At 36.2% G+C, this 21070-nt stretch overlaps 1 protein-coding gene and 1 pseudogene across 2 annotated transcripts; both read left to right on the top strand.

The window, feature by feature from the left end:
* The first annotated feature begins 10473 nt into the window (after positions 1–10473).
* LOC107562844 (exosome complex component RRP41-like) lies at positions 10474–12068 on the top strand (annotated as a pseudogene).
* A 2887-nt stretch (positions 12069–14955) lies between these two features.
* bcl10 (BCL10 immune signaling adaptor) lies at positions 14956–18388 on the top strand. 2 transcript variants are annotated; one of them, XM_016247603.1, is made up of 3 exons: positions 14956–15218; positions 16141–16429; positions 17598–18388. In XM_016247603.1, exons 1-3 carry the CDS (start codon positions 15168–15170, stop codon positions 17990–17992), a joined length of 735 nt encoding a protein of 244 aa, XP_016103089.1. In that variant the 5' UTR covers positions 14956–15167; the 3' UTR covers positions 17993–18388. The 2 variants fall into 2 exon arrangements, with proteins under 2 accessions (XP_016103089.1, XP_016103088.1); XM_016247602.1 differs by having other exon boundaries at positions 14957–15218; positions 17595–18388.
* The last annotated feature ends 2682 nt before the right edge of the window (positions 18389–21070 follow it).

The following is a 21070-nucleotide window of genomic DNA, read 5'->3' as shown; positions in this document are numbered from 1 at the left end:
ATGTACAAAGTCCTTCAGGTCCTTTGGGGGTTTCCTTTCCCTAGAAGGATATCTTTTCTCAGGAGTGTTGAGAAGTATTGGAATATTATCTGAACACAAAACATCTGGTCCCACTACAGAAGCCTTGTTTTCCAGTTCAGGTGCCGGTCTATATCTTGAGGTTCCTGCTGGCGGTGCTACTGGTGTAGGCACTAGGTGACTCCGGTTTCGACGAAGAAGACCCTTAGGTGAATCCCCAAGGTAAGATATGGGAGTCTCTGCTGTAGTAATCACAGTCACTTTTTCTCTAGTGTCACTGATCCACACAGGCTCTACTGGATGTAAATGTGGTATATCATGTGCCCTGTGTCTTTTATTAAATTGCTTTCCTTGTTTCTCTCTCCTAACCCTTTCTTCTTCTTACAGACGATTTCATTGGCTAATGGTGTTGCCTGATACTCCATAAGAGCAAGGCATGTATCTGCTGCTTTGCTAAGAAAACCCTTCACAGTCCTCACTGGCCTTTCAGCTTCCCCATTGGCTTGTGGATATCTGGGACTGGACGTTGTGTGAGAGAAACCCCACTCTTTAGTGAATTTATTAAAGTATTCTGCACTGAACTGTGGGCCATTATCTGACATCACTTCAGTAAGAATTCCATTATGAGCAAACATACTTTTGAGATGGGTTACTACACATGTGGCAGTTGTTGCTATTTCCACAAACCAGGAAAAATAGTAAATCACCAGCAGGTATTGATCATCCCTCCACTGAAATAGATCTCCTCCAACCTTTGTCCAAAGTCTCTCAGGGAATTCAGTGGGAATCAATGTCTCTTTGAATTTCTTCCGATGGATTGCAAAATGTCACATTTCTGCACCTTTTTCTGAAGCTGTGCACTGAGACCTGGCCACCAAAGTGATTGCTTAGCACGTTCTCGACACTTAGCAACGCCTTGGTGTGCGATGTGCATTTTTTCCAAGATATCACGCCACCAGATTTCGTAATTACCAGTCAACAGCCTTTTAACAACAGTCTGTTTTCTACCGTTAACTCCCCTGCAAATTGGAAGTATGGCTGCACCATGATTTCAACTCTTGCTTTTGGTCGGCCAGCGCTCTAGAGGGTATTTCTTCACCGGCTGTAAAACTGGATCAGCTTCCTGATCTGGTGATTTATCATTCCCATGAATCTCCGCATTTCACTCGTGTTTGTTGGTTCGCTCATATGTGTGATCGCCCGCACCTTTTCAGGATCGGCATGAACTCCTGACATATCAAGTATCTGTCCAAGGAACTCTACACTCCTCTTAGAGAATTCGCATTTCTGATTGAGTCACTCCGCCCTTTTGCAGTCTTTGCAGCACCGCGAAGATACGTTGGTCATGTTCTATCTGGGATGCTCCGAACACTAATATATTTACCATGTGGCACAGAACACCCTCTAGACCCTTCAGCATCTGTGGCATTCTCCTTTGGAAATGTTCTGGGGCTAAAGATATCCCAAAAAGCAGAGGTTGAAGCAGAACCTTGTAAAAGGGGTAATAAAGGTTGTGAGGGAGCCTGAATTCTGTGACAGAGGGATCTGCCAAAATGCTGAATTGGCGTCCAATTTCCAAAAGACTTTGGCTCCTTTGAGCTGACCCAGAGAGTGTTCCACCGAAGGAACAATTTATCTTTCCCTATTTACCGCGTTGTTGAGCTTTGTTAGGTCCACATATGTGCGTACTGCGCCACTGGGTTTTGGAACAACAACCATTCCTGCGCACCAGTTGGTTGTTTTACTCTGGTAATCATGCTTTGATTCTCCATGTGTTCCAATTCCTGTTTCACTTTTGACATTAGGGGCAGTGGAATGCGACGAGGAGTTGACAGTGAAAAGGGCTTGGCATCTGGCTTTAGAGATATCTCATACTCTCCTTGCATTTTCCCGAGACCCTGAAATAATTCGGGGAACTGTCTTTTAACTGACTCAAGACTATCGAGATTCACTGTCAATTCTCGCTATAATCCCTAGAGCATGGCTTGCTGGCCTCCCTAGTAGAGCCATTTTCAATCCTGAGATCACATACATATCTTGGGTCGTGATTTTACTTTCTGTGCTGATTTTTTACTGCGCACCTACCCTTAACCTGCAGTGAGTCTTGACCTGGTCCCAATAGTATCTTTTAAGTTTTCTGTAATTTATCGAAGTTTTCCTCCTTGAACAGCTCTTCTGAAGCCACAGTGACATCTGCTCCTGTGTCCACTTTAAACAGCACATCTGAATCATTCACTTCTGCTCTGTACTGACGGTGCCTAAGAATGCTATGCCACTCTCGTGTTCATCATGACTCGTATTCACTTCACTTATGCCTCTGGACCTGCAAACTTTAGCATAATGCCCTTTTTTCCTACAAAGGTTTTGCTGGGCAGTGAAATTTGCTGTGAGATGGAGTTTTCCCACACCTCTTGCATGGAGTGGACTTATCTGATGCTGTCTGTTTCTCTGCCATCCTAGCAGGCCTCTGCCTCATCGCCCATTGTATAAATGAGAGTATTCACTTGGTTCTCTTCTGGCTGTAATTCAAGTCCAGATGCCACTCTAAGTCTTTCAAATCTTTTACTCCACTTTGGCCAGAAGCAGGGAATACAAATACTAAAGGTTAAAACTGATTTCTGTGTATGTGCCTTATTCAAGCAGTTAGTGACTGAATTGAGATCTGAATTGCATACAAGTGCAGACACATTTCATAAACACTTTTTTTGTTTGACAAACACATAAACACATTTTTTTTCTGTGTTTAGTGTGAGACCCCGAACCCCAGACTCCAAATACTATTATAAATAAAACTTTGTACGTATGAGCTCAGACCCAGTAGATATTCAATCGGGTTATACTTACAGGGGTGCACATTTGTGTTTGGGACATAAAAAGATTTTATTTGCAATTTGTGAATTTAATTCATATTTGTGAAACCTTTTTATTTGTGGATCTCATTCTATTTATTTGTCAATATGTTACATTTTTTGTTAATCTCTTTACATTTATTTGTGGATTATAATTTGTTTATTTGGAATTATGCAACAATTCTATCTCCATATTGCCAGGCCTTCTGCCGTCAGTCTGAAGTTCTGGCTACGAGAGACTATGCCAAGCGTAACATATGCTGCAGGTGGAAGAGATTCCCAGTAACACTATACAACATTACTGGCACTGTGTGTAAGGCACTCTAGATTCATATGGCATCACCACAGCCATAAATCCACCTTATTGCCTTTCCTTTTAAACACACTTTTAGAACGTGTCCTTCGAGGACCAAGAACAGAATCAGGTCTGACAGTCTTAGCCAAGGATGAACTGGGACTAAGAATCAGCCCAGGACCTGCACCCATAAATGCATCATAAATGACCTGTTATATGTCAAAAGATAAGGCCAAATTAGATTTCACAATTCATGACCCCTTTAAAAACACATTTTCACTAGATTTAGCCAAGCGTGATCCCAAGCCCCTGATTGTAAGTGAATGTGCTCCAGGGACTGAAATCTATAGTTTGCTGTAATCACTACACAGCTTTATGTGCAGAATCCTGCTAGCATAGCACACTAAACACTGCACATTCATAGGTAGCAGGTCAAGCTGATTAAAAATGTAGCTTATAATTTTTCAAATGAATATGGTTTGTATAACATAAGAATCTTCGGTAACACTTTATTTTAAGGTGTTCTTGTTACACGTTACATGTACTTACTATTATAATAACAATTAATTATGCATAGTTACATGCAAGTAAACCTAATCCTAACCCTAACCATACAGTAAGTACATGTGGTTAATTAATATTACTCAGTACTTAAATGGCACATAATTACACTGTAACAAGGACACCTTAAAATAAAGTGTATTTCTTCTTTCAAAATCAAACAAATAAACAAAAATCTTGCTAATCCCAAACTTTGCAATGAAGAGCATCACGTATAGGAGGTGATTATTAGTCTAATTTCTTGTTCAATATGATTTACAAAATGTGAGTTTACAAAAATAAATTCTTATTCTATGTAAAAATGCAACTGGGTCATTAAAATACTGTGTACCATTAATACAGAATTGGTCTATAGGCTACAGTACACAAATTGAGGGAGGCTGTGACGGGATGGCGCCCCATCTGTTGAAAAAAAAAAAAAGCATTTCCTTGTAAAACCACCATTCCCCCCGACCACCTCCTTTACATTATTATCGTCTAAAACTCATCATGCAAACTGAATATTAAAACTACAAATATGCCATATCTAATATTCTAACAAGCTGCACACAGGGTCAAGGATATTTGTCCTCATCTTTTGACGTGCAGTAAAACAAAGAGAATAAAAGATAAGATGACTGGTGATTCTGAACAGTCCCCTGATGAAACATTAGAAAGGATAACGGACGTACAGTAGTCTATTTTATTCCACAACAGATCGTTGTCAAGGTTAAATCGAATTGTTGGAATGAATGCAGTCACCGAGGCTGTAATACACACATGCATATGCTAGATGAATGTACACGTGTCAGCTCAGCTATTTTCTTACGGCACTGTTTAAGCAACCTGCACAAAACAAAGCAAAAAATATATTAAAAATCATCTGCACTCAGGCCGTCGTTAATGGCTCCAAAGCGGAGCTGTTGACGTATTCTGGCTGTTTCTGTCCATTTGTGTAGAATAGCATGCGTGGAAAGAGACAACTCCATTCCGAAAAGATCAGCTTTGGAGAGCTGAAAAGTGTGGGGCTCAAACCTAATGGTCATGTTGCACTCTCTCAGTTATTTCTATTACAACTTCTGTTTACAATGACTTTAAAGCATGGCAATACTGATTATACCAGCAGAAAAAAACAGCATCTAAATGTCTCACTACTATACAATATTGTCCTTGTTCTAGAAAGAGAATATCTCTACTCTGTTATTTGTTACTTGAACAATCTCTTTAATAATGTAAACTGGACTCTAGTTTGGTCGCTGCCTCAAAGGAAATCACATTCAAAATATTTCATAGTCTACACCAGACAATTTCTACAAAATTTAAGAGTGATATTGAAATAAAGGGCTTTGAAAGTTCCACTGAAACAATTTGCGTTTTTGGAAAAAAAGGTGTTATTGTTGACAGTATTTTAAAAACATTTCATTTATCCTGTAAACATGTGATTGTAGGTTATTATATTGAGAATCGCTACTCAAATTATGCTGCTTTCGTTATAAACTGTATTAAACTTTTATGCAAATTCCATATTCACAAATGCAAGTCTCTTTTTTACAGTACTTTAGAAGATGGTGAAAATGTGTGTAGAAGTAATATCAAAATCTAAAAACTGAAAAAGCAATATGCTCTTCCTTTGACATTTTCATATAAAAAGAATTCTTAATGGTGCTTATACTTGCCAATGTGCATTTTATATTGTAATATTAAAATGTCTTACGAGAATTAAAAATATATATAGTTCTGTAGTTATTATAACTGATGTACCCTTTTTCATTCTTTTTTTTTTTTTTGTCCTTTTAATTTTTTGCTGCTGCGGTGAAATGTTTTCACTCCACATTTCACATCATCATTAAGGCAGTGTGAAACAGTAGTTATAGAAGTGTGGGTGTTTTTAATCTGTACAATCTGATTTTACATGTTTATTCTTAAGCCAAAGTTCTCAGGAAGCCAGAACATTTGAAACTGAATTCTTATACTTGCTCGAACGGGTTTCTCTAAGCTAATGGGAGATTAGCAAACTATAATGACACTTTTAAAAGTTAAGGTGTCAGTTTTAAAAATTGGCCCTCGAAACATTTGCATAAACACAATCAAATGGCTCATTGCGATGGGATGTGGAGCACAGCTGCAGGCCATGGAGATGGTGACCATAACACAATAATTGTGAGTCAAATTTTTCTTGACACTGATCCCGTCTTGTATGGGGACAGTCCCAGAATGTGAGGCGTCCCTGGCAGCTTGTTCCTGTCCTTCTGTATCGTTACACGTCTGCATGCTGTATAATTTCCAGGCAGCAGCCGCTCTATTATTCGTGTGACATAATCTATTTGTCAGCAGCCACTCCTCAATCTCTGTGCTGCATTGCTTACTAGGTAAATCTACAAAACGTTCAGGTTTCATGTAAATACTGCTGTCAATAGCGTGATTGTAGCGGGCAGTACACAAAAACACAACCGAGACAAAAAACTAAATAAACAGAGTAATGTAAGCAAGATGCTAAACCAAATGACCACAGCAAGGATGTCACAAAATTCTATATCCCATTTACCGAGATTACTGTCAAATCTTCTGTCAAGCTTGCTTGAGAGATAACAATGTTGAATATTCTACAAGTCACTGCTACACAAATCATTACACTGACAGAAACAATACGCCTTCTTGTGCGAGCAACAGACAGACTTCTTCCAACCAAACATGTTGTTATGATATACATACAAACATGCTGAAGAAACAGGCTTCAAGACAAATAGCAGAGAAAATGTGTGGGTAAAGTAAATAGAAGGCAGTTTGTACAAAGACTTAAAAAAAATGTACAATAAAAAAAAATAATAAATTGTATGTTTAGGTAACGGGTTTATATCTTCTTTTAAAAAAGCAAACGATAAGTAAGCAAGTAAGAACTTATTTTACTTTTAAAGCATCATTTATTGACTTCAAATCAGCTGTCAACATCGGAGAGTGCATATATTATAATAACTGATAATGTTTATTTGTCTTAAAAATCCTAAGCACAGCTTAACTGGTAATTGTGTCTTCTGATTTAGAAAAAATATATATATATTACCAATAATTTAATTTTAGTTTTGGATGATTAATGACAATTGTCAATATTTTTAGGAGTCACTCAAAAATTAGCATAATTTCTAATCATATTAATAATCATGCACAATATTAAATTATCATGTTGTGATTCCATCATCAGCAGCAGCTCTGATCACCTCATTAGCTTGGGCTAAATTATTAGTTTCAGCATCCTAACGACAACTGCATCATGCCAGGGAAGCAACTGTTATTACATTTGGGTATTTGTGTGTGTGTGTGTGTCTGTGTGTGTGTGTGGGAGTGTGTGTGCGTGTCTGTGTGTGTGTGTGTGTGTGTGTGTCTGTGTATGCGTTTTTGTGACAAATGAGGACATAAATGTGTATAATGACAAAGGTATGACAGGTCTTACAAGGAGAAGGTGACTTTTCAGGACATTACCCCATGTCCCCACTTTTCTACTTTGTATATTGTTTTTGTAATATTTTTTGTATATTTCTATTTCCTATTTACTTATCCTGTTTTAATTATCTGTGTCACTGTCATTCTGTTACACTGTGGAAGCTTCTGTCACCAAAACAAATTCCTCGTATGTGTAAACATTCCTGGCAATAAAGCTCTTTCTGATTCTGATTCTGATTCTGTCATGAAAGCAAACCGTCCTCAGGCAGAGCATGTTATCTGACAGAACTGAAATGGACTACAACTACCAAAATGAAAGATGCCTCATCAATACCTCAACATTTACAATGGTTTAGGTATTCTTTAGAACCATAATGAATAATGAAGTTGTTGGGAACACATTAATTGATGCCATGGGCCAAATTTAAATATACAATAAATATGTTTTCTTGTGAGCACATGGCTTCACTGCAAAACATGCTTACTTAGATTTTTTGTCTTGTTTCCAGCCAAAATATCTTATTAAATCAAGAAGGATTTTCTAGACAAGTAAAAATTATTGTCGTTTTCTGTTTGAAATGAGATTATTTTGCTTACCCCATTGGCAGATTATTGTGCTTGTTCTAAGCAAAAACTCACTTAATTTCGACTTGGTTTTTTTTCTGAAAACAAGACAATAATTTTTACTTGTCTAGATTCTTGATTTCAGAATTTTCAGATATTTTGGCAGGAAACAAGACAAAAAATCTAAGTAAGAAAAGCATTTTTTGCAGTGTTTTAACCTTGTTCTCTCACCATGGGCTCTTGTAGTCCCGTACATTAGCGGAGCCCAGCAGGCGGAGCTGTTTACATTCGGAGACGAAATCAACAACGCAAGAAGATCTGAGAAGTCCACGCGTGTTTCTGGTTTCTAGAACGAGTAGCGATCAATGGCGGGGCTCGAGTTGCTGTCAGACCAGGGATACCATCTAGAGCAGGGCTCCTCAAGTCTTGCCCTGGAGGGCCAATGCGCTGCAGAGTTTAGCTCCAACCCTGATCAAACTCACCTACCTGTGATTTTCTAATGAGCCTGAAAACACTGATTAGTATGCTCAGGTGTGTTTGATTAGGGTTAGAGCTAAACTCTGCAGGAAAGTGGATCTCGTGGGCCAGATTTGAGGATCCCTGGTCTAGAGAGTGGCCGGAGAGGCGCACATGAGGCGCACATGAGGAGCAGGGCAGCACTAAAGCGCTGGATGTGGTGAGGTGAGCGCATCACTGATCGATACGAACATATCAGCTGAAGTTCGTGTGTACTATAGAACTGCATTTATTTAACAAACACGTATCTTACCACGCTTACCAGATATGAAAAAAATTACATGTGCAGAAAGCACGTACTATATTCTGTTCTCAAAATGAGCCTAACATTTTTCAGTCTTAAGTTTTAATTATTGCTTACAATATTGTATTTTTAAATACAGATGGTTTTTTATTAATCATATGTTCCCATATTTGTTTTGGTTTAATGTGTTTTGTAAACTCATAATTTTGTCGTAATACTCTTATAATATGGTATTTGCAGTGGTTGCTATTTACTATTTTTCATTGTGTGATTTTTGGTGAATTATGTTCAAATCTCTTCCATCTACACTTTAACGCTCTAACACCAGCACTCTATTCTACGTCTATTCTATCTTCCTGTTTTCTTTTTATTTATTTATAAAAAATAAACTTGACCCTCTAACACCAGCACTCTCTATTCTATTTCTATTCTATCTTCCTGTTTTATTTTTATTTATTTATAAAAAATAAACTTGACCGTCTAACACACCACTCTTTATTTTATTTCTATTCTATCTTCCTGTTTTCTTTTTATTTATTTATAAAAAATAAACTTGACCGTCTAACACACCACTCTTTATTTTATTTCTATTCTATCTTCCTGTTTTATTTTTATTTATTTAAAAAACTTGAGCCTCTAACACCAGCACACTCTATTATATTTCTATCTACCCATTTTCTTTTTATTTATTAGAAAATTTACCCTCTAACACCAAGACACTCTATTGTATTTCTATTCTATCTAGTCTACCTGTTTTCTTTTTATTTATTTATAAAAAAATAAACTTGACCTTCTAACACACCACTCTCTATTTTATTTCTATTCTATCTACTTGTTTTTTTATTTATATAAAAACTTGACGCTCTAACACCAGCACTCTATTATATTTCTATTCTAACTACCTGTTTTCTTTTTATTTATTTATAAAAAAATAAGTTTGACCTTCTAACACATCACTCTCTATTTTATTTCTATTCTATATTCCTGTTTTCTTTTTATTTATTAAAAAACTTGACCTTCTAACACATCACTCTCTATTATATTTCTATTCTGTCTACCCATTTTCTTTGTATTTATTAGAAAATTGACCCTCTAACACCAGCACTTTCTATTATATTTCTATTCTATCTAGTCTACCTGTTTTCTTTTTATTTATTAAATAAAACTTGACCCTCTAACAGCAGCACTCTCTATTAGTGCTGCACGATAAATCGCATGCAATATTTAATGCGCATCTTGTCAGTAAAGCCGCTTCTTCAATCAGCAGTAAATCTCCATCACGTGTGTGCTTTCACATGGAGCAGCATTTACTACACAGAGCCGTTGTTCACTGACAAGCTGCGCAAAACCACGTTCATATATATATATATATATATATATATATATATATATATATATATATATATATATATTCATCCTGGCTCAAAAATGATAGCTGATTAACAAGGGTGTAGAAGCTCCTAATCCTGACCGTAAGCCTAAAACTGACATTTCCTGAAAAGTTATCCCTCAATTCTGATTGGTTGATTGGAATGTTGTTCCAGGGTCAACAAGGATGTTGATCCAGGAACATGTTGTACTTGGTGAAATCACAGTCACCATATATATATATATATATGCACGATTTATCGTGCAGCCCTACTCTCTATTCTATCTCTTTTTAATTATTATTAATATAATAATAACTTGTACGTTAGACTAATCAGGACTTGTCACAGCACTTATAAATGATTGCTCTTTTGTTGGTTTGATTGCATCTATTGTGTAGGACAGTGTGTCAACAGTTACTCAAAAACAAATTCTGATCCAGACACCTTTAAAAAACCTTGTGTTTTGTGTCATTTATCCATACTATCCTCTGTGTTTATTGTATCATAACAAAGCTTTCCACCTCCCTGTAGACGTGAGGCTCTCGCAGTAAATCGCTGCATGATTGCGTGGTCATTAACTGTTAGATCAGCACGGTTGAGAGGAAGAGACGTCCACACGGAGACCGCAAGTCCAGCGAGATGAGCCTTCATCTCAAACAGACCTTTGAAGCTGCGGTGCTCACCGAGTTCTACCCACGATCACAAATCGACATCTACGTTAAGCTGTCTATCTATCCATACATCTATTCATCCATCCATCATCTGTCTGTCTAATCTAGAAGTGCTAATTGTGTGTGTCCAACTTTACTAACCTTTAGTAACTGGATATTATATATTAATATTTTATTCCACTATCACTGACATAGATTTTTACCAACATCAGTCCTAATCATAACTACCAAAAATTCATTCATTTTCAGAATTGTAATCCTTTAAATGCCAGTTTGTTTACATAATGCCACTTTTGTTTTTTTTATGAAAAACACAATACATCAATTATTTTTCAATGCTAAGCAGAATTTTTGGGAGTTATTAAGGTCTTGGATATGTCAGTGATTAGCAACAACATTAATTTTGATGCATTATCATTTCTTGTGCACTTTTCCTTAATGTCCAGAGTGTAACTATTTTTTGCACTTTTAGTGTAAAATAGATTCTTAAAGAAAATGAGGGTTAAATATTACCAAATGTATGCTGTTTGCATTAACAAAATGTACTAAAAAATGTTACCAAAATGATCAAAAACAAAAATATATCTAAGGACACACAAAGCACACAAAAGTTTTTTCCTACAAGAACCGGCCCACTGTGGTCTCCACAATTTATCCATAGAGTCTTTATTGATTTATAATACCTTACTTCACCGCTCATTAACTACAGGAGCACTGCCCACAAAAATGCAAAGTGGTTTATGTATATCCCAGAGTTTATCTTCCAAATTAGTTTTTTTGATAAATTTTTTAGTTTAAAAGATGAATGCGATTGACAAATCAAATAGAACTTGTAAAGACATTTCTTAACAGATGCTCTCTTTCCAGAGCTACTCAAAATACAGTGTACAGATCACATCACGTTATCCCTGTCTCTCGTCCTGTGCTGTAGATTCTGCAGGCAGACGGTGGGAACTACAGTGCTTGTGTGAATGCTGCTACTCTGGCTCTGGTGGACGCTGGTATTCCCATGCGTGACTATGTGTGCGCCTGTACTGCCGGCTTTGTGGAGGACACGCCGCTGGCCGATCTGTGCCACGCTGAGGAGAGCGGAGGAGGAACGTCTCTGGCGCTGACCCTGCTGCCCACAGCAGAAACATCGCCCTACTGCAGATGGACGCCCGGCTCCACCAGGACCACTTGGACGCTGTAATATAGGCAGCCATGACGGCGTGTAAAGGTCTCAGTAAAGTCCTGGATGGCGTTGTGCGTCAGCATCTCAAAGAGGTTTTCGTTCTGACCAGAGATTGAGAAGGAGAGCGGCTTTGATGGGAAAATTAACTCACTGAAACAGACTGTGCTCCCATTGTAGAACTGAAGCCTACATTTAGCTGAAAGATTTGAGCAACAACAAAATCACGCCATATAGAATATCTACAGAAAATCTGCGTTTTGTAATAATAAAGATCTCCAGTTTTATTAAAAAGGTTTTGGTATGCTTCTAAACAGCTGACAACAGTTTTTCCTTTTGTGTACCTCTGTACACTAATAAAATATAAACATTTATTCCACATCTATTGTGTACTGCCAGTAGTTTATGTGCAAGTCTGTTTGTAAAAATTACAAATTGTCTGTTTGTGAATAAACATATCCTAAGGTTCGAGAGGAAGTTTCAGGGGATTTTTGAGTTTATGAAAAGCTATTAAAAAAACACTAGCTTCTCTAATCTTTTTGTATTCTATCTATTTGTTTTCTTTTTATTTATTATAAAATTAACTAAAGAAAAAAATTCTGATGTTCCGTCAGCGCCACCTGCTGTCAGACAGTGGATTTACGCTTTTATTCAGCCTGACTGCTGTTTTTGTTCAGACCAATGAGAAAACAGGACCAAAATTTAGTTTAGTAAATCTTAACTGGTAGATGGAAAATAAACTATAGTGCACTCTAAAAATCTCAACACTTCAATAATAAAGTAGCCTATGTAGAATTGTTTATGGAGCAGATAAAATGCCTGTAATGTATCATTTTGGCTCATCCTTTTCTTCAAAAAACTGAAATGTGACGTTTGTTATTTTGTAAAACTTTTTTTTGTCAAAACTTTATTTGAACATGTAGTATATTAATAGATATCATGATATGTTGTAAGTCACCAAACCAACATTTTATATTGGTTTAAAATCCATTGGTTTTCAACATAATTTCAGTGTGTGTCTGAGTACGTCTTGAACTGATTGTGATAATATTGATAACTGTGATCCTTTTGGTCACTATAATCGTGATATGAAACTTTCATACAATTTTATCTCTAAGAACGATAGCTATGTAAAATAATTCTGATAAAAAAATTAATGTTTTGAAGTAAACATGCAAATGTTTTCTTGAAATCTCAGGGTACTTCGGCTGACAAAAAAAGTCTGAAAATCCCTGTCCTAAGTGATTATTTAAAAAGTTCATGTGTCATCATAGGTAACTATGAATTCAATTAGGTGCATGTTTGCTCAAATATATAAGCAAAAACCAATGCAAACAATAGCAATCCAGATTTGTTTAGTGCATCAATGAAAAGCTAATATAAAGCATGATATTAACCATATTGGACAAACAAGTTCATGCATATGACAATAAGGTGCTAATCTGTAATTATCCTATTTAACCACACTTGGATACAAGTCCTTGAATACTTGCAGATATACTTCCTGAACATTTCAGAAATCATAATTCTAAAATCTTCACTATCCAGATAAACCAAGTTAGCCATGTTCAAGGAATGATAAAATAATTCGCACCCCAACACTACCACAAGAGCCACTAATGAGTAACAAGCTAGTGATGAATAGGATATTACAATTCTGAAATTATTATTAGTGCTATTAGTAAGATTAGACATGATATGGAGATTGATTGATTGCAACAGCAGCCAATGAGATGATGGTGAAGGTAAAAAACCCAAACTTGCAGTAACTCACAGCCCAGCAGGAGGAGCCCAACAGCGTCTGTTTGTAGGTCAATGATTTTTACATTGTGTCATTTCTGAACTATTGCATCAAATTTGCATAAACGCTTAAGCAACTATGCTTAGTTCAACTAAACATAGTTTATACGGTGCAATTATAATTACAATAACGCGCCATAACATGTGTGCTATGCTGTTAAAAATAAATACAGCAATATTAATAGCAATGTATCATTTTTTTGTCATTTCTCAAAGTAAAAATAATGAATGTTGAACGAGACAATGAACAATGTGTGTAAATGATAAAGACATTATTGACATTCCTGGTGAATTGATGATTTTGTAGATATTTCTTTATTAGTTTCTGATTCTATATTCTATACCTTTTGTGTTACCCCAAGACTGAATCTTTAGTAAGTTTTGGTCTGCTACTTTTACTTGTGTAACAAAGGCGAACAACTTAGTGTTACATTTACTTACTATAGTAATAACAATGCAATATGCATAATTACAAACAACTTATCCTAAAGCAAACCCTATAGTAAGTACAATTTGTTACTGAGTCTTTAACTCGGTACTTATATAATTACACTGTAACAAAGAAAGGGTAACACTTTATTTTAAGGTGTTGTTGCATACTTACTATTATAATAACAATTAATTATGCTAGTAACCCTAAGCCAAACCCAAATCCTAACTATATAGTAAGTACATGTAGGTAATTAATATTACTCAGTATTTAAATGTATAATTACACTGTAACAAGGACACCTTAAAATAAAATGTAACTAAATAAAGTGTAACCTAACTGCCCTATAGCGAGTATGTAAATAAATCATAATGAATCATTAAGTTATAAAAAGGAATAAGGAGAAGTGTGCCAAACCGTGTCAAAGAAATGCTCCAGTGCCTCATGATGTGCAAAAAACACACAAGAAATGCAGATGTTGATGTTACAATATTATTCGAAATATTTATTTGTATTTATTTTATTATGCAATAGAAGAACAACAAATACAATTACAAAGACAAGTCAGAACAAAAGACAATAAGGGTTACAAACAATACTCCAAAGCATACTAGCTTATAAGACTTACACCATGAAAGAGTCTTACATGCAATAGAATTATTAGAGTTTCTTAAAGAGTTTACATACACATCAAAATCTTTCCTGAAAATAAAAAGTAGGGAGTTTTCTTTGAAAATGCACACTTATGGATGTCAAATTTAGCAAGATATGGCAATAGATTAATAATACATTTACAGCGAGAAGGGTCTAGATTCAAAGAGTAACCAAAAAACACTGGATATAAAAAGTTTGGATATAAATCTTTTTTAACAAAATTGGAAAAGTCAACCCAGAACACTTTAGAATAAGCACAGTCCCAAAACACACGAGTGATTGTTTCTTCAGACTGAGAGGAGCAACTGGGGGGAACACTATTGTTACAATCACGGATCATTTTGAGAGAGACTTCAACAACTTTATTAGATGAGAAAGAATGATGCGCTGCATTGTGACGTCAGAGTGCATCAAATAAGGAAGTTGGAGATCCGGTAGTTCCCCTGAACTTTAGGAGCACTATTAGACAGCTCGGGCTTCGCCATCGCATGGTTATAAAAGTCTAGTCTTTTCATGCTTTTCCCGTCTTTAATGTTGAGCTGGTAGTCGCTTTTTTTCTGACCGGAATTAGTAGAAAACTCACAAAAGGTGAAAAGCAGACAGCAGGATGGATGTTGCTCACCTGACGGAGGACGAAATGGCCGATATAAAGAAGGAAGTAAGTGTCTTGTGTGTGAAGCTGGGTTAAACAGATCGAGACGCCGGGAGTGTGTGAGCATGTTCGCCAGAGACTTCGCTGTATCGAGGTGGAAGTGAAAACAGAGGCAGTTCACTAGTGAGCCATAAACCCATAGACGAGAGACTAGTGGGTATTGTTCCTGCTTCTCTTTAAAAAATAAATAAATACATAATATTGTCAGAAAGGGCTTTATGTCATCTGAACTACGTAGATATGACTATTAAGGTCTTTTAAATGATATGTTATGTAATATACTGTTAAATAAACAAAACTTACAGTCTGTTAAAATACTAGATTAGTTTATTAACCCCTTCAGACCCTGCATTCCTTGAAATGGACATTACATTATTATTATTATTTTTTTAAAGGGGTCATGATGCTATTTTAAAGATCATTATTTGGTGTAACAGAATATGTTGACATGCTTTAATGTTCAAAAAAACACATTATTTTTCAAATGCTGTGCATTATTGTAGGTCCTCTATGCCCCGCCTCTCTCAAACGCTTCTTACAAAGTCCCTCCTTTGACAAGCGCAGTCTGCTCTGATTGGCCAGCTGACCCGGTGCATTGTGATTGGCCGAACACCGCAAGCATGTAACGCCCTTACCATAATCGCGAGCGTCAGCTTTCAAAATAAATATCAAGACAGTTAATAATGTCGTTAGTTTTATCATCAGTTCAAGCCCGAAAGGGCAACAGAGTCGCGTGACAGACACAGTGATGATGCAGTACACAAGCCGCGGTTAAGACAGCTGACGTGCTATGATTTCTGACAGACTGTTCACGCTCCTGTGATGTGACCCTGTTCCCCTCACACTTACGTTTGTTTGTCTCAGAAAATATTACTTCATGAATATCATCCTTTAAATATTTCCCTTCGGTTTTTCTTTTTCACTGTAGGCCATAGACAGGTTACGGCCGTACCTGGTGGATAAGATCATCGCAGAGAGGCACTTTGATTACTTGCGCTCGAAGAAGATCCTGACCAGAGAGGACACAGAAGAGATCAGCTGCAGAACCACGAGAGGGAGACGCACTAGCAAGCTGCTGGATATCCTCGCAGAAAACCCACGGGGTTTAGACATGCTTATCGAGTCCATCAAATGGGGCCGAACGCTCAACTTTATCATCGCAAAGATCACGGATGAGGTGCAGCGCGTGAAAAACGAGCGACTGGAAGCTTTAAAAGGTAAAAAAGAATGGTAGCACTTTAGTTTAGGGACCAATTCTCGCTATTAACACGTTGTTTATTCGCATGCATATTACTAGCATTTTGGCTGTTTATTAGTACTTATAACACACATATTGATGTGTAATTCTGCATGACTATATTCTAGATCCCTAACCCCATACCTAAACTTAACAATTACCTTACTAACTATGAAATAGGCAGCAAATCAGGAGTTTTTAGAGGCAAAAGACTACTAGTTAGTTAATAGTGAGAATTGGTCTCCAAACTAAAGTGTGATATATTATTTGTGATATATACTGTATGTCATATATATGACCCTGGACCACAAAACCAGTCTTAAGTGTCAATTTTTAAAGCTTTCCATTGCTGTATGGTTTGTTAGGATAATAAAATATTTGGCCGAGATACAACTATTTGAAAATCTGGAATCTGAGGGTGCAAAAAAATCTAAATATTGAGAAAATCATCTTTAAAGTTGTTCAAATGAAGTTCTTAGCAATGCATATTACTAACCAAAAATTACATTTTGATATATTGACTGTAGGACATTTACAAAATATCTTCATGGAACATGATCTTTACTTAATATCCTAATGATTTTTGGCATAAAAGAAAAATCAATAATTTTGACCCATACAATGTATTTTTGACTATTGCTACACCCCAGCGACTTAAGACAGGGTCACATATTATTTAAAGGGGTCATATCATGAAATCTGATTTACTTGATTATTTATTTATTTCATTTCCTTTAAGACTTGAGAGTAAACATCCACTGACAAATGGCTAAGATTATTGTTCAAATGAAACCGACCACGTGTTGCAGAGACGTAAACCGTCTGTCTGAACCCAAAAATCTCAAAAAGTTTTGGACCCCATTTACACACCTGTATTTAACATTTGAGATCGGATCAACCAAATCATATTTTAATATCCAGATGTAAACAAGACCAAATATTCCTTCTGTATTAATACAGCATTCACACTGAGAGTGTGAGCTTTGCGGTATTTAGAAATGACTTTTATAAGCTTAAAAAGATGAGCTGATGCTGCTGAACCATGGCTTAAAAAAGACTATCTGCCCTAGATTTTCTGGCCATATAGTGAAGCAGAAGTGGTTAATCAATGGGGTTTTCTTTTCTAATATTTTCATGTATTGCAGCAGGGTCCTCAGCTAACTCAGGTCATTCAATCACAAAAGGAGCAACCAATGACTTCTCCAAAATGGACTCGGACTATGACAAGTACTCCACTATATGTTATCAGCCCGAAGGGGAAGGAAGTCGGTCGTCCTCTGTGGCTACGGGATCCTTTAACCTGCGTTACGGCTCGAGTCGAGTGAACGAGGCTCTGTCGGTCTGCGGAGGGACTGGCAGCATGAATGTGTCCTCCACCATCTCATCAAGCCTGCCTAAACCTGGAGACCCCGGAGCTCCGCCGCTACCCGAGGAGCCCGATATGGACGTCCAGGATCTAGATGCTGCTGTTTGTGGAAGCACAGGAAGTAGCGGGGATGCTAATTTCCAGCCGCTGCGCTCACGTTCTTCGCACATGTCGTAGCGCAAACTTTCAACACAATCGCCTGCATTCCATCAATGTGAGAGATTCAGAACATTTTCCAAAACAATAGTCTTTCAAATGTCTCTCACAAGCATTGTCACACTGTAAAAAAATGTAATTAAATTCAAATGAGTCAAAGCAACACACTTGCTGAACATGTTTCTGCTTACTTTAGCTGTATGCAATCTACTTAAATATGTACAAGTTGGTAACACTTTACTTGAAGCATTATGAAGGTACATGCATGATGCATTACAAAGCTATTTATGATGTACATTGTAATGCATTATAAATAATTGTGATCAAAGCTGAAATGCATTATAATATTTGAAGGTTTGTTTGTCGTGTTGTAATGCATTCGATTTTCTAAAGGTGCACTGGAAAAAATGATTCATTGAATTTACTACATTTTTTGAAGGTAAGTGGTTGCAATCAATTTATTTTAGATACATTTAAGTAAACACATTTGAACTAAATGTGTTTATTTAAATGTAGCTAAAATAAATGGACTGGAATTCAAAAAATTTTGTAAATTCAATGAATCATTTTTTTCAGTGTGTAACAACGAATAGATAAGTGTTATAGTGTATTATAACTGTGGTTACGATTATTCATGAGATCCTACAATGCATTGTAAGGTGCATTACATTGCATAATTAATACATTTATAATGCTTTAAGTAAAGTTTTACTTTTTTTGTTTTGCATACAGGCCTGGATCAGGACGGTAAATGTTGCTTATTTGATAGAAGAGTCAAATGTGTTATTGTGAGTAAAGGAAAAAAACCCTGTTGGTGTTTAATGCTGTTGTGTTTGACATTTAAAGAGTTTCTAAATTGTGTTTTTGTGGTTACCATTGTGCCGAAGAGCAGAGCTTGTGGTTAAGTTGTGGGTGGATCCATGATTTAAGTTTATAGTAGGTTGTTCCACTCAATGACATCAGTGCAGAGTTACTTCTCACATGTTCACTGCAAACACTTGCTATGCTGACTACAGACAATGTTTTAAGCGTGCAGTAAAAATCAAGAGTTCATATTACTCACTTTTATAAGTAAATACTTGTGTAACGTATTGACAAATGTTAGGTAGACTTCACCTTATTTACTGTGTTACAGCTGTTAAATGTAGACAGCCTTGGGTGGATTTTACATGGGATTAAATCTACTCAAACAAACTGAGTGCAAATTGTTACCTCAGTTTCATTCTAGATCAGTTTCACTTTCACTCTGTGAAGAAGGGCAGTCTGAATATTATGCTATACTTTATTTTGTTTTATGAAGAAATTAGAAAAATCATGAGGTTAAGTAATAATTTGAGTTTTATTTTTGTATTCCTTTATTCCTTTAAAAAGAGGAAATGGAGTATTGGTGTTAAGAGTATTAAATTACGTCATTATGATAATGATACGTGTGCATACATTGTGTTTATATTTTGTTAAACAGTTACATATTCATATATAGGCCTAGTTACAGTTCGTCAGCTTATAGTATAAAAGGATAATTGGTCACACTTTATTAGGTGGCTTTAACTAACATGAAATACATACACAGCTATGGATTTACTGTGTAGCTGTATGTTCTGGAAAATTCCCATTTTTACTGCTAATGAGTTTGAAATATTGTTAGGTTTAGGAGTATGGCAGGGTTACGGTTAAGTGCAAGTAATTCACATGTGAAGTACTCCACCTATTAAGTGTAAAAGCTTCATTTGATAATTTGATTCCACACAATAACAACATGGGGATTTCAAATATGAAGAGAATTATGACTGACTGATCTGTGCAGGTATATTAATTGACTTTACTCCTCCTTCAAGGACATTATATAAATCTCATGTTTCATTCTGACAGTCACACAAACGTATATAAACTTAAATTTGTTCACTTATTTTACACAAATGCTAAAATGTGTTGAAACACCTTAAACGCTACCTACAATAAGCAAAGAAAGAACCAGATTCCAGTTTTTTTTTATGGACTGTCAACACAATTTTATGAAACTGTTAGTTTGGAAATTTGAAAATTGTTTTCGCCGGTAGCCACGCTCGTGACATCTCAGCATCATGTTTGAAAAACAACACGTTTCCAGTGTTGGGGAAAGTTACTTTTAAAAGTAATGCATTACAATATTGCATTACGCCATAAAAAAGTTACTAATTATGTTAGTTACTTTTTATGGAAAGTAATGCGTTACGTTACTATTTTTACGACAGGGCTTGCTTAATTGTTTTTAAAATAAAAAAATTATATTTCTGCCAGATATAAAAGCCTTTCACACCAAAAGTGAAATGAATAAGCCTCAGGCTGAAGGGAAAGTACATTTACGTCCGTACAGTAGAATGCAGAAGAATACATTTCAACACTTCAGCAATAAACAAAGACACAAATGTGTGTCTAGAGTAATTTGTGCTTATTAGTACGGTTGAACTGGATCATCGAAGGTCAGAAGCAAAGACATTGCTTAATAGAATGGGATTAAATACATAAAGGATATTTGTGTTGTTTAACATTTAATTATTGCAGGTTTGCGTCATATTCTGAGTTACATTATTTTTGTTCATTTTGAGGAATATTGAATCTGTGTGCTTTGTTTTTTTTTGTGAGTGAGATGAATTAATGCATATTCATATTTATTTTAGAACTACAGTAGCATCTTCTGATTTCTCTCAACATGGGGACAGGAGAGCTGTCAACTTGCGTTATTTATTTGAAAAAGTAACTCAGATATTCTCTTGTAAATTAAAAAGTAATGCGTTACTTTACTAGTTACTTGAAAAAAGTAATCTGATTACGTAACTAGCGTTACTTGTAATGCATTACCCACAACACTGCACGTTTCATTGATGAGTTGAAGAGCAAGACGAGTTTAAAATTGCAGGGCTTTTCACCCTGCACTTAACCTGGGGATATGGGCGCTCTAAACCCCGCTTTTAACCCCGGGTAAAGGCACGTTTCACACTTGTAGGCCTAATTCTGAAGTGGGTTAGCACTGCATTTTACCTGGGGTAATGAAACAATCATTCAAATGTAATAATTCAAGTGTGAAAAGCCCTATTCTCAGCTTTGTTGACTCCACTCACT

Source organism: Sinocyclocheilus grahami, unplaced genomic scaffold (assembly GCF_001515645.1).
Source record: "Sinocyclocheilus grahami isolate Dianchi unplaced genomic scaffold, SAMN03320097.WGS_v1.1 scaffold844.1, whole genome shotgun sequence".
NCBI lineage: Eukaryota > Metazoa > Chordata > Actinopteri > Cypriniformes > Cyprinidae > Sinocyclocheilus > Sinocyclocheilus grahami.
The sequence above is the reverse complement of the archived record's forward strand: the minus strand, read 5'-3'. Positions and strand labels throughout refer to the sequence as shown.

Excerpts from the sequence above, each read along its gene's own strand:
- bcl10 (XM_016247602.1), top strand. The coding sequence starts at position 15,168 with ATGGATGTTGCTCACCTGACGGAGGACGAAATGGCCGATATAAAGAAG. Across the intron at positions 15,219-16,140 it reads TGGCCGATATAAAGAAGGAA|GCCATAGACAGGTTACGGCC; the intron begins GTAAGTGTCTTG and ends TTTTCACTGTAG. Across the intron at positions 16,430-17,594 it reads GCGACTGGAAGCTTTAAAAG|CAGGGTCCTCAGCTAACTCA; the intron begins GTAAAAAAGAAT and ends CATGTATTGCAG.